General features: G+C 48.2%; 1 protein-coding gene across 1 annotated transcript; it reads right to left on the bottom strand.

Annotated features, from left to right (window-relative positions):
- Positions 1-420: 420 nt before the first annotated feature.
- Positions 421-12,653, bottom strand: Ms4a10 (membrane spanning 4-domains A10). Its single transcript, XM_085834156.1, has 8 exons — positions 12,610-12,653; positions 6,488-6,683; positions 6,019-6,138; positions 5,071-5,127; positions 3,263-3,394; positions 2,153-2,263; positions 1,510-1,603; positions 421-563 (listed from the first exon to the last, which is right to left on the bottom strand). Exons 2-8 carry the CDS (start codon positions 6,659-6,661, stop codon positions 421-423), a joined length of 831 nt encoding a protein of 276 aa, XP_085690282.1. The 5' UTR covers positions 6,662-6,683; positions 12,610-12,653.
- Positions 12,654-13,787: the final 1,134 nt, after the last annotated feature.

Here is a 13,787-nt window from a genome sequence, read left to right as displayed (position 1 = left end):
AGAGACCTACTTTGCTTGTTTCCCAGCTAGGAAAACCCTCTACCAACTGAACTATAAGCCCTTAGGATGTACATGTAATAACCTCTACCTTTAAATGAACTTGTATCATTTACAGTTCAATGATGTTTAGAATCAAATAGATGCAGGGACACTTGGCAGTCAATAGCATGACTGAGCTCTCCCTGGACCCAGATTCCCAAGCTCTTGTTGTGTGGGTAGGCAGGCTGCTGGAAGAACAGGGTTCACTTGAACTAAGAGGGCTGATGATGCTGGTATTTGAATGTCGCACCTCCCCTCCCTTGTGAAATATTCCTTCTGGAGATCCAGGGCCATGCCACAACCACCTATGCACCCTCAGTGGGGCAGGAATTCAGCTCGGGGCTACACTAGCACTTACTGGGAAAGTCTAGTAGACTTAGACTACTTTCTCAAGGTCCTTGGGCCTGTGTGAAGCAGAGCTTGATGGAAAGAGTCAGAGGCCAGCAGCAGTACAGAGCTGGTGGCCAGGGCTCTGCCAGTATCAGAGGAGGAGTGTCCCGGTAAAGGAAGAGCCTGGGTTATGGCTCAGTGGCAGTGTGTGCTTGGGTGCTAGGGAATCTCATGGTAGCTTAGGGAGGCTGCAGCAGGTCAAGGGTGAGCTGTGAGCAGCAGGTGAGGTCATGCTAGAGGGCCAAGACTCTGGTGATACTTATTCTTACCATGTTTGTTATTTTGGGGGCTTACTTTGGTTACAAAAGATTTTATTGCTAGATAGAGATCCATTATAATAATATAAGAAACAAATTAACTTAAAGAATTGGAAGGAATCCAGTGTGGCTCACAAATAAGCCAGTCTGGCCAGTGAACTCTGATCACTGAAGGTTGGGAAGCAAGGAAGGCAGGGCCTTTCCTCGACTTTCTCACCAGCATGAGTAGGTCTAGAATTCCCAGGCTAGAATTTCTTCTTGAACTCTACTTCTAATCTCAGGTTTCTGAGCTTTCAGGAGCTTCTGCGTCATGGCCGTCACTTCTCCTCCATTTACAGACGGAGACACTTGAGGCCCCAGAGACAGAGACCCTGTGTGGTTTTTAGTTTGATGTTCCTCTGGCTGGTTTGGGGAAACCCAGTGATTCAGATTCATGACTGACTACCCTAGACATAGCTTATGCCATCCAGTCTGGCCATGGGCAGCCACTGTACACCTGCTGTGGGTGGGAGGCTGGGGTGTGCAGGGGTCACCTAAGAGCCACCCTGGAGGTGGGCAAGGAGGACATCCTGGTTCTATTCTGATCCAGTAGAGGAGGCTGGTATCTTAGGCACTGAGGTATCTGGGTCTGGGGTGGCCTAGGGGAGTGGACCACCACCTTTTCCTTGGTGGACTGTTTTAGAAACATCACTGTCCTTTTCCCAGGGGGAACTAGTCCCTGTCTAAGCCAGGGAGAAGGGGCCATGGTAACTTCCTTTCGAAGATCTGTGGAGCCCAGAATGAGAATCCCTTTGCCTCTTACTTGGCTCATGCTGTGTGTTACCTTGGGCCACATCTTTATAGGATGGTGGTGGCCCCAGTGATAGACCTTTAAGTTCCACAGGTGTGTCAGGAACGAAAGGGGTGTCATCCTTGTCCTGCAAAAGAAAAATCACTGTTCTTATTGGTCTAGTACATAGACGATCAGTTCTTTATGAGGTGTGTCTTGGCAGGGTCACTTTCAAAATCTCAAGCTCTACATGAGGCTTGATGAGGGAACTTCTAGATGTCTACGTGTGACTGTCTTCCCAACACTGATTGAGAAAGATCCACAGGGGTCAGTAGGTGGGGTTTGAGTTCTAGTTCTGCTCCAGAGTCCTGTTGACTGTGGGCAAGTGGCTCATCCCAACGTGGGCTGGTCTGCTCGAGCTTTAGGGGGTGGTGTGATTTCTCTAAGCCTTGGTTTACTTAACTGTGTCGTGGCAAGTACACACCTGCCTGAAAGAAGCTGAAATAAAGCTATGTTTATCTGTGTCATTATGGCTCATACTTACATAACTATATGCAGATTCATGTAGTGCTCCACAGAGGACTCTATCTCCTAAGTGCTCAGCCTGTGACCATTGCCTGCTGTCTGTCCATTCTGAGCTCTCTGCTGTCTAATGTATCTCCATGCCCTGAGGGTTTTGTCCACAGGAAGGCCTCACCTCTGCTTGTAGGCGTTTCATCCTACTCGCTGTGATGGCTGTGGGCCCCGACAGGAAGATCTCCAGGAAGGTGAAACAGAACAGGGTCAGCTCTAGCCTTTGGATGTAGGTCTGCAGGAAGAAGGATAGGTTGCCTTGCTAAGAAACAGCAGGGCTTCTGCTCCCCTCAGAGTGTAGGGAGGGATTCTGAGGGATTGGGGCAGTTTCCATTATGCCCTATGCCCAATGCTGGGCACATTAGGTGAATGTTTCCTGAAGCAGGAGGACCCGAGAGTCTCTCAAGCCCCTGGGAGAACTGGAAAAGGCCCTAAGGGTCATCTGGACAACTCTACTCGGCGGATGGAGTTGCCTAGACCCAGAGAGAAAGTGTGTTTTATAGCAGGGTTGGGGGTGGGTGAGTGGAAGCCACTGGGGCAAAGCTACTGACCACTCACCCTCCAGGCTGTGATGGCTGTGGGCCCTGACAGGAGGATCTCCAGGAAGAGATCTACACGCACCAGGGAAACCTGTGTGCGTATGCAACTTGGGTCACTTTGGAACCTGACTGAGAGGCACCCTAGAGTGACAGTGTTTTCTCCTGTGGTAGAGGAGCAACGGTGCAGTGAGAGAGAACTGGGCTGGCTGTTGCAGACCAGGCTTTAAGTCTTCCCTGTACCCTGGACTTGCTGCACGGCCTCTGGCCACTAATTTATCCATTTTGAACCTCAGTGTTCACTCCCATAAAAGGGGGGCAGCAAAGAGGACTTAGCCTGTTCTGCAAGGCTGTTGGGAGGAGGTGCTTTAGCTATGGAACCAGGAGTTCTAGGGCGTGGTCTGGCAGTGAATTGGCTGCTCAGCACCAGGCAGGACTTTCCCTCTCCCTGGGCCTCAATTTTCCCATGTGTAAAAGGAGGACTGGACATGGTGACTTGAAGCACAGTCCAGTTTCCTACTGTTGACTCGTGAGAAGGCCAGCCATGTTGCTTCCGCCATGCCTTCAGAGGGATGTGTATAGATTGGCAGTGCCTGGTTCAGGGACAAGTTTTCTGAGCACTGATTGCTTCTTCTCAGCCAAGCTCAAGGCTGTTCCCTCCTTGGACTCAGAGGACCCGTGAGGGGAGGGGAACTCACTGTGGGGTCAGGGTAGGGTCTCCAGATTGGCCATGGAAAAGGACCCTCCAGGAAGAGGTCCTTGGCAATGACAAAGAAGCCGGCCAGTGCGCAGAGCAAGCTGATAACGTTGGCTATCACACAGAGAATCTTCTGCAAGCAGAGTTGAAATGTTAGAGCTGGTGGCCAAAGCTTAGTGATCCAGCTCAAGGCCTTCCTTCCAGGAAATTGGTTTGTGACACTTACACCCCCATCTGGAGGCTCTGCCTGTCTTTTGAGCTCAAGGCTGCTAAGTGACACCAGGCCTTGGTTGCTGGGAAGGCCCCCCCCCCCCCCCCCCGGCATGCTCATCCTCTGTCAGACACATTGGAAGGACCAAGAGCCGCTGTCAAGTGCAGGAGGCTTATACTAAAGAAGGATACATTACAACACACTCCCCAGTGACCATCCTACATCAGGTTCACCAGCTCTCAGAGTCTAACATCCAGAGGACCACACAGAGAAGGGTAGGAAGAGCCTGAAAGAGCTCTGCCCCTTAATCTTCCAGGGTCTTCCTCCTCTCCACCTGTCCTGCTGGGACCTTGAAACAGGGCTTCCTGTCAGGCAGGTCTCTGCCAGGCATTTTCTGCCTCTGCTGGGTCATGTGCCCATTCTCTATGCCCCTCAAGAAGCTCAAGGACATGGTAGGACTTAAACTCTAGAATAAAACCCCTGGGCTGCAGTGAGGAGACAGTGTGGGATGACTCCTCCAGACCACAGTTGATGGGGATAGAAGTTAACACTAAGAGAGGGTGTGGGTTAGAGAAGATGAGGACCTGAGGACTACCGAGAAGTGGCTTTAGGACCCGGGGAAGGGATGCAGAGCCAGGTGGTCCTCAATTGCCATGTACTGAGTGAGTTCAAGGCGTGCTAGATTTGCTCTGAGGAGCACTAGGTAGTTAGGCTTTGTTGGGGGGGGGGTAGGTATCATATTTCTCAGTGGTGCAGGCCATGGGAGTTTGTCCTTGCTCAAGTAAATAACTCCCACCCATGTGCATGCAACTGACACTAACTAAAACACAATGGGACACAAACCCCAAAACAAAAGACAAGACAAGAAAGAAGGAGGGGAACTTGAGTGCTGAGGGAGGAAGAAAGGGTTTGGTGGGAGGGGGAAGGCATAAGGGAGGATAAAGTGGGAGCAGAGATATGATCAAAGTATACAATACATATGTATGAAATTGTGAAAGAAGAAAAATTTGTCAGATTCGGGAGGAAGCTATGATGCCTAATCTTCATTGTTAACTTGAGTAGATTTAGAATCTCCTAGGAGATGCACCTCTGGGCATGTCTGTGAAGGTATTCCAGAGAGGTTTGGCCCATGAGAGAGGACCCATCCTAAAAGCGGGTAGCATCATCCTATTGGTGGGGGAGGGGTTCCCAGATGGAATAATAAAAAGGGGTCAAATGAGCATTGGCATTCGTCTCTCTGCTCTCTGATCCATTCAGATGCAAGCAAGCAGCCTCCTGCTCCTGCTGCCAAGTCTTCCTCACTATGGTAGACTGTACCCTCTTAAACCATAAGCCAGTCTCTGTCAGGCTTGAAAAAGCAATTAATAAAGAAGCCAAGGTTTGTTCTAGATGGAGGGGGTGGGCTCCTGAGAGGTCAGGAGCTCCAGGTGGGGCTCCCCTTCTTCTCTGTCAACTCTAGTCAGTTCTCTGCACCTGGAGCCTCTCAGATGCCTTCCTTTATCCTGAAGATGCATTCCAGGTCACCCCTGTAAGATGCCCTTGTCCCCTCTCCCCCACCCCCCCTGCTTTGAGAGAAGGATTTCAAGGTGCCAACTCACCAGAGAGGTCTTGGGGAATGTCACTGTTGCCATGGCTGCCATCCCTGCAATGAGAAACTGCAGACCACATTTGGAGGTCAAAGGAGAGAAGTTGAGGTGCCTTGAGACCACAAAGTCCCCCTTCATTCTCTATGAAACAAAGCCCTGTTGGCTGGTGAGGTACAGAACGCCAATTGGATTGAGCAAGCCCACTGCAGCCTCTGCCCCTCAATGTCTTGCCCGTGGAGGACACAAACCAGCAGGCTTCATGCAGGTCACAGCTAGGTCACAGCAATTACCCTCCCTCAGCCTTGCTCCTGCTCTAGGGAGGACATTGCTTCTGGCTCTGAGACCTAGATAGGGTGTTTCTGACCTATCTTCTATATGTATGCTGAGTCCTTGCTATGTGGCCATCCTAGGGAACATGGGGTGATAGGCACTTCATGTGTAGGAAGATCTGTTATTGTAGTAGGAATGCCAAGCTGGGGCAGTGGGGATAGAGGACTGAGGGGAAGCTGGGAATGGGGGTGAAGACATTTGCCCAAGAGGACACTATGGAGCTGGGGCTGAGTGTGAAGGCAGTTTTCAGGGCTAGAATAGTGCCCTGGAGTCCCGGAGGAGTATGGATCCTCTGTTGAATAGTGTGTGTGTGTGTGTGTGTGTGTGTGTGTGTGTGTGTCCCATACTGTCTCTCATTCTGGCTGGTGGCCCAGGAACCTAGCTCATGCTGGCTCTTCTCTCTACCCAACATACATGGTCAATTAAAGGAGGGTCCACAGGTCCCATGAGTGACAGGCACTCTCAGGAAGGAGCTATGGATAGTGTAACTGAGGGAATGGAACATAGAGAGGGAAGATGGAGGCAGGCAGGCTTACTCTTTGTGCCTCTTGGCTGTGCTCAGCCTTCAGTGCCAGGGCCTCCCAGAGGCCCTGCGTACCTCTGTACCCACTGATTCGGGTTCTTACTCACAGAGACAGTTCCCCAGAGTGGATACCAGCACTTCAACACCACCAAGTGCAGATTCTTGACTGTGGAGATCAGGTATCCACCAAAGGCCAGGTGTGCAAAAGCAATGGCGATGTGAAAGCCCTGGGTGGGAAACCGGAAGTAGCTAAGGTGAGGTGGCAAATGGCTAGCCCTACATGACTAGCAGTGCCTGGACCTACTGGTGGGAGTTCCTTTCCTTACTTCTCAGGGAGCTTGGTCATCAAGGAGGGACCCCCTCCCCAGGGCCCACTGGAGGGACAGGCAAGGATGTCAAAATCCCACTTGGGGCATGCATTGTGCTCTGTCTCTGCATGGCTGGCATCTTGGGCCCTTGTTCACACTCCACAAAGCCCCAGCCTCCCTGTTGCAGATTTCAGTTTTAGGAGAAGTGTAACTGGGAGCTGGGGGCTCCCCACTTAACCTCTTCCCTGGGTGTCACCTCCCTACTCACACCCAACTTCTGTAGAAGGTCACTTCCTTCCAGGGCTTTCTCAAGGTGCCCATCTGGAACCAGCTTTTGGGGCTGGGCTACTTTCTGTGCAGGCTGGGCAGGTCCTAGGTTCTGCCATCGAGAGACTTCTCCAGTAACACTGCGGGGAACCGCTGCGGGAGCTTGTACAGCCATTGACCCTGGCAGGGAACCCTGGCTGTAGACCAAGAAGAAGACCTTGTTAAAGTTGAGCTTGTGTCCAAGGATCAGATGCAACTCTTGCTGTCACCTCTGCCCCGTGGATAGTGATGGCCTTGTCCAGTAGCTTTTGACCTTGATTTATTTTCAGATGATAAAGCAAGGCTTTCTATTAGCGGTGAGGAAACACACACATATAACAAGCACAGACAGAGAAAAAGGCTCCCTGCAAAGCCAAGTGGAGACTCAGAAAGTAGAAGCCCATTGACTTTGATTTAAATGATCTTGAGTCTATCAATGTTCTCAGCCTCTCTGGGGCTGCAGGGAAATGAAGACCAGATGAACTTCATGCCCAGCTAGTACAAGAGGGAGCTTCCACTGGCTGCCTGGAAGGTAAGCAAGAGCTAGGGGTCAAGAGGCCTGGCTCATGTGAGCATTTTGTGAACAGTTCCCAACCTGTGGCTTAGAATGAGACAATTGAAGGTAATGGGAACCGAACCATGACCCTTCGATGATGCCCATGCCTTCTGGGTTTGAGGAGATAGGAGAGAGAAGGGAAGGAGATTTCTGTTCAGGGCTTACTCTGAGCCCACATGGAGCCAGAGAGTCAGTACTTAACAATGTCTGCAACACCAACACTCATGAGTCCTTTCTCTGTTCCAAGCACTGATACAAGCATTTTATATGCATCATCTGTTGGTATCTGCATGCCAGCCCTACAAGGGGAATGATGTTCTCCCATTTTGCAGATGAGGCTCAGAGAAGCTAAATCACACATCTAAGGTTGCACAGCCAATACATGGGAGTGGAAGCATGGTAAGCTGGCCTGATCCCAACTCCTGTGTTCTTGGCCTGGACTGCTGGGACACCCTAGCCGATATCTCCATTAACTGGCAGTGACAGCCCTTGGTTTAGTGGGAAGGATGAGAGAGCATTTTCTTCCTTGGGCTTTAGAAGCGGAACCCAGAGAGATAGCTGTGTGGCTCTTCTCTGTTAGCTGATCTGGGAATGTTTGGCTCTAATGGTGTAGCTTTCCCCAGGCCTTTCTGATGTAACTATGACTTCAAGTGAAGCTTCTTGGGGGCAGAGCTGGGATGGCCTGTGGTGGTTAGTGGTGGCGGCCATGTGGTCACTGGAGATGGGGAGGTGTCTACACCTGGGTGCTTGCTTCTATACGCTGTGGCAGTGGAAATGGTTCAAATATCCAATAAAGAGTTGGACTCAAGAGTACCCTTTCCCAAAGCACATCCCATGGAACATTGCTCCTACATTAAAAGGGACCATGGTTAAACAAGTTTAGGAAACCTTACACATTACCTTCTTACTTTTTCAAGGCTTTGAGGACTCCTGAAGGGATGTGTTCTGTTCTGATATTATGGACACTTCCTACATTTAGTTTGCTGTAGGATCTTCTTCCTTGGAGTCCAGCCATATATGCCAGTTGATATTCTGTAGGGTTTGCTTTGGGTTTAATGACAAACTTCCAAACCTCTGGTTTGAGGAGTTTTTGGGTATCTGTTCCCCACTGTTTAGTGGAGCTTGGGATTGGGCTCTGATCTCAAGGCTTATTTCCAACTTGAAATTGGAATGGAATGATGCTAAAAGGAACTTTGTATATTCTTAAGGGGGTGGGGCCTGAGGGGGCAGACCTTAGACACCAGAGGGAAAGGGGTGTGGGTTATAAAGTCCCTTGCCACGTTCCAAAATCAAGAGTGTAATGGCACTAGGCCATTGCCAACAGTGACTCTGTCTTGCTGTAGCCAATGGTGACTTTATCTTGCTGCTAGCTATGGTGACTCTGTCTTGTCATTTTTTTTTTTTCCAGTTTCCATTGCCTGGCTCTAGCCTTCGCTCTTGTTCCAGAGTCATGTCCTTAAGATAAGGACCTGACAAGCAGGAAGTTGTCATTACTGTTCTGCAAAACACAGGCTGCTGACTGAGCCATGTCCTCAAGATAAGGACCACACAACTAAAAGATCAGTTACTGTTCTGAAAAAACACAGCCTTCTAACTTCTACACAGTGCTCCCAATCAGGCTCTCTTGTGAAATCTCCCACTTCCCCAGACATGAACTTGAGACCTTAGTTTGCAACCTGGTGTCTTAGTCACTATTCTATTGCTGTGAAGAGATACCAATACTAAGGTAACTCTTATAAACAAAAGCATTTAATTAGGGGCTTTCCTACTGTTTCAGAGGTTTAGTTCATTATTGTCATGGCAGGGAGCATGTCACCATGCTGCCATGCATGGCCCTGGTGAAGGAGCTGAGAGCTTTGGGGGGGGGGGGGGACTGGGACTGGGACTGGCATGGACTTTTAAAACCTCAAAGCCCACCCCCACTGACACTCTTTCTCCATCAAGTTCAAACCTCCTAATCCTTCTAATCCTTTCAAACAGGACCACTCCTTGGTGACTAAACATTCAATAGAGCCTATAGGAGCGGGGGTGGGGGTGGGGTGGATTCTTAATTAAACCACCACATTGGCCAACATAGGCTTATAGCCATATCATAATGCAAAATTCATTTAGTCTGACTTCTACTTCAAAAGTCCCCATCAGCTTTCAGTCTTAACATGGTTTAAAAGTCCTAAGTTCAAGATCTCTTCTGAGACTCATGGCAATTTCTTTTTTTTTTTTTTTAATATTTTTATTACATATTTTCCTCAATTACATTTCCAATACTATCCCAAAAGTCCCCCATAGCGCCCCCCACTTCTCATGGCAATTTCTTAACTGTAACCTCCTACAAGATAAAATCAAAACACAGTTCACATACTTCCAGTGTATGATAACACAAAATCTATATTACCATTCCAAAAGGGAGTAAAGGGAGCTTAGTGAGGAAGTAATGGACCAAACTGAGATTGAAAATGAGCAGGGCAAACGCCAAACTCTGCATCTCCACACCTGATGCCAAAGTGCTCCTGTGATCTCCAACTCCTTTTACCTTTGACTGCAACACACTTCTCTCTCTTGGGATGGTTCCACACCTAGTCTGCAACTCTCCATGGCAGGTATCCTCATTTTGCGCTCTCCAGTAAAATCTAAGTGTCGCCATCACAGCTTCACTCTATGGGGGTGTTGGGCCTCCATGCAGAGACAACACTGACACATGCTTGTCCTCAGTGGCTTCTCTGGGCCATGGAGGAAGATTTCACAGCTCCCCTTCTTGTATCCTTCCCTCTAAAACCAGAGTCATGTGGCCAGAGCTGCCAAGTTCTGCTGTCTGGTGGAGCGGGAACTTAGCCCCCTTGTTCAATTACTTTTTCATGAGCTTTCTGTTGTTGTTGGTTTCCTTCACTACTTAAACTTTTCTCTCATTCCTTTTCACAGGTTGGAAGCTTAGCTGGGTAGGGTCTAGCCCTGAGGTCACTACTCCTCTATTCTATTTAATATCAGGTTTTTCTTTAAACTTTTTATCTCTTTGAGCACTGGACTTTGCTCCGACACCACCTAGCCCAACGCTCATTTTCTTTTCATAGTTTACATTTTATATATTTCTTTTTGTCAAACTTACTCCTTTTCATTGTATACCTGCACAAAAGTGACTACTAATAACCACATGGCATAGCCAATGCTAGGCTGTCTTGAAATCATCCATTTTAACACCATTAATCCAAAACCCTTCAATTTAACCCCAGACAGAATTTTAGGACAAGGGCAGAAAGCAGTCATCTTCTTCACCAAATACCACAAGAACAGTTTCTAGGCCACTTACTACTAATCTTCGTCCTTTCTGAAATCTCTTGAGCCAGGCTGTCATAATCTACATTGCTTTCAGTACCTCTGTCTTCCATGCTTCTGTTAGTAAGCGTGTTAGTTCCCATTAAACCCCACTCAGAGTGTTCAACAAAACACTTCAAGAGTTTAAAGTCTCCACGTCTTCCATATTTCTTCAGCAAACAGCATGGTTAGGCGTGGTACCAACTTCTCTCTTAACTACCATGAAGAGGTGAAGAGGCACGGTGACCAAGGTAACTTATAAACAAAAGCATTTGATTGGGGGCTTGCTTTTGCTTACAGTTTCAGAGTTTTAGTTCATTATCATCACAGCAGGGAGCATGGCAGCTTGTGAGACGCTGGTGAAATAGCCGAGAGCTTTACTGAGGCAGAGTGGGGGTGGGGCTAGACCTGGAATGGGCTTTTGAAACCTCAAAGTCCACCCCCAGGGACACTCTTCCTCCAACAAAACGAAAAACAAAACCTCCTAATCCTTCTAATCCTTTCAAATAGTACCATTGGCTTTTGTTAGTCACTCTCTGGGGACTAAGCATTTAAATGTATGAAGCTATTGAGGCCCATTCTTATTCAAACCACTACACCAGGTGGCTAGCCTCCTCAATAGTGCAGTCTTTCTCCCTCCTCAAACTTCCTCTCCCGGGCTGAGGTTTTCCCAGGAGTCCATCTTTTAGTAATGAACCCATAGAACGCTTGTGCCCTGTTACCTTGCCCACCTTATCTTCAGGACTGGGCAGACTGCCCTGGGGTGAAGGTAGACTGGCAGGATGGGAGGGGCAGAGGGAGAATTTTTTGGTCTTCTCTCCCAGGCTCCTCAGCCAGGTGAGGAGCCTCAGACCCAGTTGTCTGGTGTCTTAAGGAACCTTAGGGACTTGGTGAATTATACTCAGCCTCAGACTTTCTGCAAATCTCTCCCGTTTCCTTAGCCTGTGGGAGGCAGAGACAGATCTAGGAGAATCTTTCAATCTTTTAGTGGGCCAGAACATGAATCTTCCAAGCAGACAGGCCAGGCCTAGCCCTGGCTCTGCTCCTGCATCTCAGTGTCTAAGTCTGTTTCTATGGATACACAGGAACACTAGTGCTTGCCTGAGGGTGGGCTGCAAGGATTAATCGGGCCAGGGCCTGAGGTTAGAATTTAGTAATAAAAGCCAATAATACCTGCCCTACAGCCCGAATCTCACCTGACTTCTGTCTGGTTTTCTGTTAAGAGAGGTCCCATTCTAATCTCCAGGATGGGGAGTTCATTGCTTCTATCTCACTCCTGCTCAGAGCAAGGAGGAAATCAGCGATGGGATCCTGATAGCTGGGAAGGTTGTGGCTAGGAGAGTGTGTGGGAGCGCACAGGACTGCCCTTCAGGACTTTGTCTGCAGAGCAATGAGCCGGGTGCCAGGGAATGTGTAGAATGGGTAAGATCTGTCCATGGGAGGTCTGGGTTAGAAGGTTGAGAAAACCTTGATGGGAATGTGACCCTAAGCAGACAGTGCAGAAGAAGTCAAGAGAGCAGAGAGGGTAGTGTAGTGTGTGTTTACACATACGTGTGTATGTGTATATAATATGTGCACATATATGTACATATGTGTAGATGTGTGTATGGGCATGTTAGGCAGAGAAAGGCAGGTACCGAGAGGTATGGAGTCAGTGTGACAGAGTGGCTGCTGGCAGCCACCCTTAGAAGATTGGGTTTTCAGTTATGTTAGGTCAGAAGGAGCCCTGGCATTTGCAGAGTAAACTTTCTCAAGGTCTCAGGGTTGGGCACTTGGTGTAAAGGGAGGATATGGGAAAAAGAGGGTGGACTTTCCCAAGTGTCTTCCTTGCTTTGCTTTTTCAAATCTGTCTCTCTGTGTGCTTAAGGTTCCAGGGTTAGAAGGGAAGGGGTGTCATTCCTCTTAGCTCTCAGAATCACCAAGTGATCCTGGGTAGTGGGGCTGGGCTCCTGGTAGCAGACTCCTCCCTGGAGAGAGGCCGGTAGTAACCCCACTTCCCAGGACTTCATAGCATGGAACATTTGTTCTCCAGCTGTTGCGGACATTGCTTGATAAACAGTTCCTGTTCGCTTCTGGGGGGTCAAGTTTCAGCCACTCACTACCAGCTTGCAACTACTGACTGACAGGCACAAGAGGCTGATCTCTTGTGTTAAGACTGAGCCCCACTCGAGGCCCTGATGACCCTCCCTTGTTTGTTTCTGCTGTGGAGAGGGGGTACTCACCTGGCCCAGGGAACTCTGTTGTAGGCTTCAGCTGTGCCTGACCATCCAGAGCTGCTTCAGTACAGAGTCAGAGGTGGAAATCAGAACATTTTATGGCTTTAGACTTTGGATTCTTTTCTTTCTGGGACCCACCCCTTGCTCACACTCCCAGCTAATCAGAGATGCATGTCTGGACTAGATCCTTCAAAACCATCTGCTTCCAAACCTGGGCAGGTGAAGATCTGAGTCTCCTTCCTTACGTCTCCCTTTAACAGCTGAGACAGTTAATGTTGCAGCGATGACATTTCAGTTCATGGGGCAGGACTGATGAAGGCATTTGCCAAGTTGGTGAAGGCAGCATTTGAATGAGTTGATTATTAAAATTTTCAAATTTTTATTTGTGTGTGTGTGTGTGTGTGTGTGTGTGTGTGTTGATGTGTGTGGTTGATGTGAGTGCGTGATTGATGTGTGTCTGTGTGTCTGTCTGTGTGAGTGTGTGTAGGTCAGAGGACTTTGTGAAATTGATTCCTTCTTTCCACCTTTAGACAGTGCTGAAGTCTGAATGAATATTGTCAGGTTGTGCAGTAACTTTAGCTTCTGAGACACCTTTCTGGCCCCTCAAAGAATCTTTTAATTTTTTGAAAGTTAAAGTATCCACAATAGTGGTTACAATGACCCTGCCCTGGGCCTTGTGTCCCTCCTCAAACCAGCCATGGTTATCCTAAGTTCTTGCTTGACTTTGGTCTCTGGTGGTAAGCAAGACAGATGTACTGTCATCTGTGTAAGCATGGTAGTGTTTATCTTAAAAGGTATGGTCATGTGACCAGAAGTAACAGGAAGCCCTGATTGAGACTGAAGTCCAGCCACCACCAAGCTTGCAGCCCATGTGACTTACAGAGAACTTACATCTAAGGCACATTTGGATCTTGACCATGGACATGGTGAGGTGAGAATGTGTAACTTCAAGCTGTCCAGTCTGTCTCATGCAGAACTAGATAACTACTGTGCTTTTTCTATTTTTTCCTCCGGTTTTTAAAAACGGAGAATACACATTTAATTGTTAATATTTAATATACATATTAAAGTGTATGAAGCATATGCAGTTAGGTAAATTTGTATGTATATGTGTGTATGTTGGTTTATTTGTGTGTATTATTCTCCATCTTACTTTTCTTTCTTTTTTAAAAAATGATTTTATT

Source organism: Mus caroli, unplaced genomic scaffold (assembly GCF_978045245.1).
Source record: "Mus caroli unplaced genomic scaffold, Mus_caroli_1 scaffold_20, whole genome shotgun sequence".
NCBI classification, from domain to species: domain Eukaryota; kingdom Metazoa; phylum Chordata; class Mammalia; order Rodentia; family Muridae; genus Mus; species Mus caroli.
This window is presented reverse-complemented; position numbering and strand designations above follow the sequence as displayed.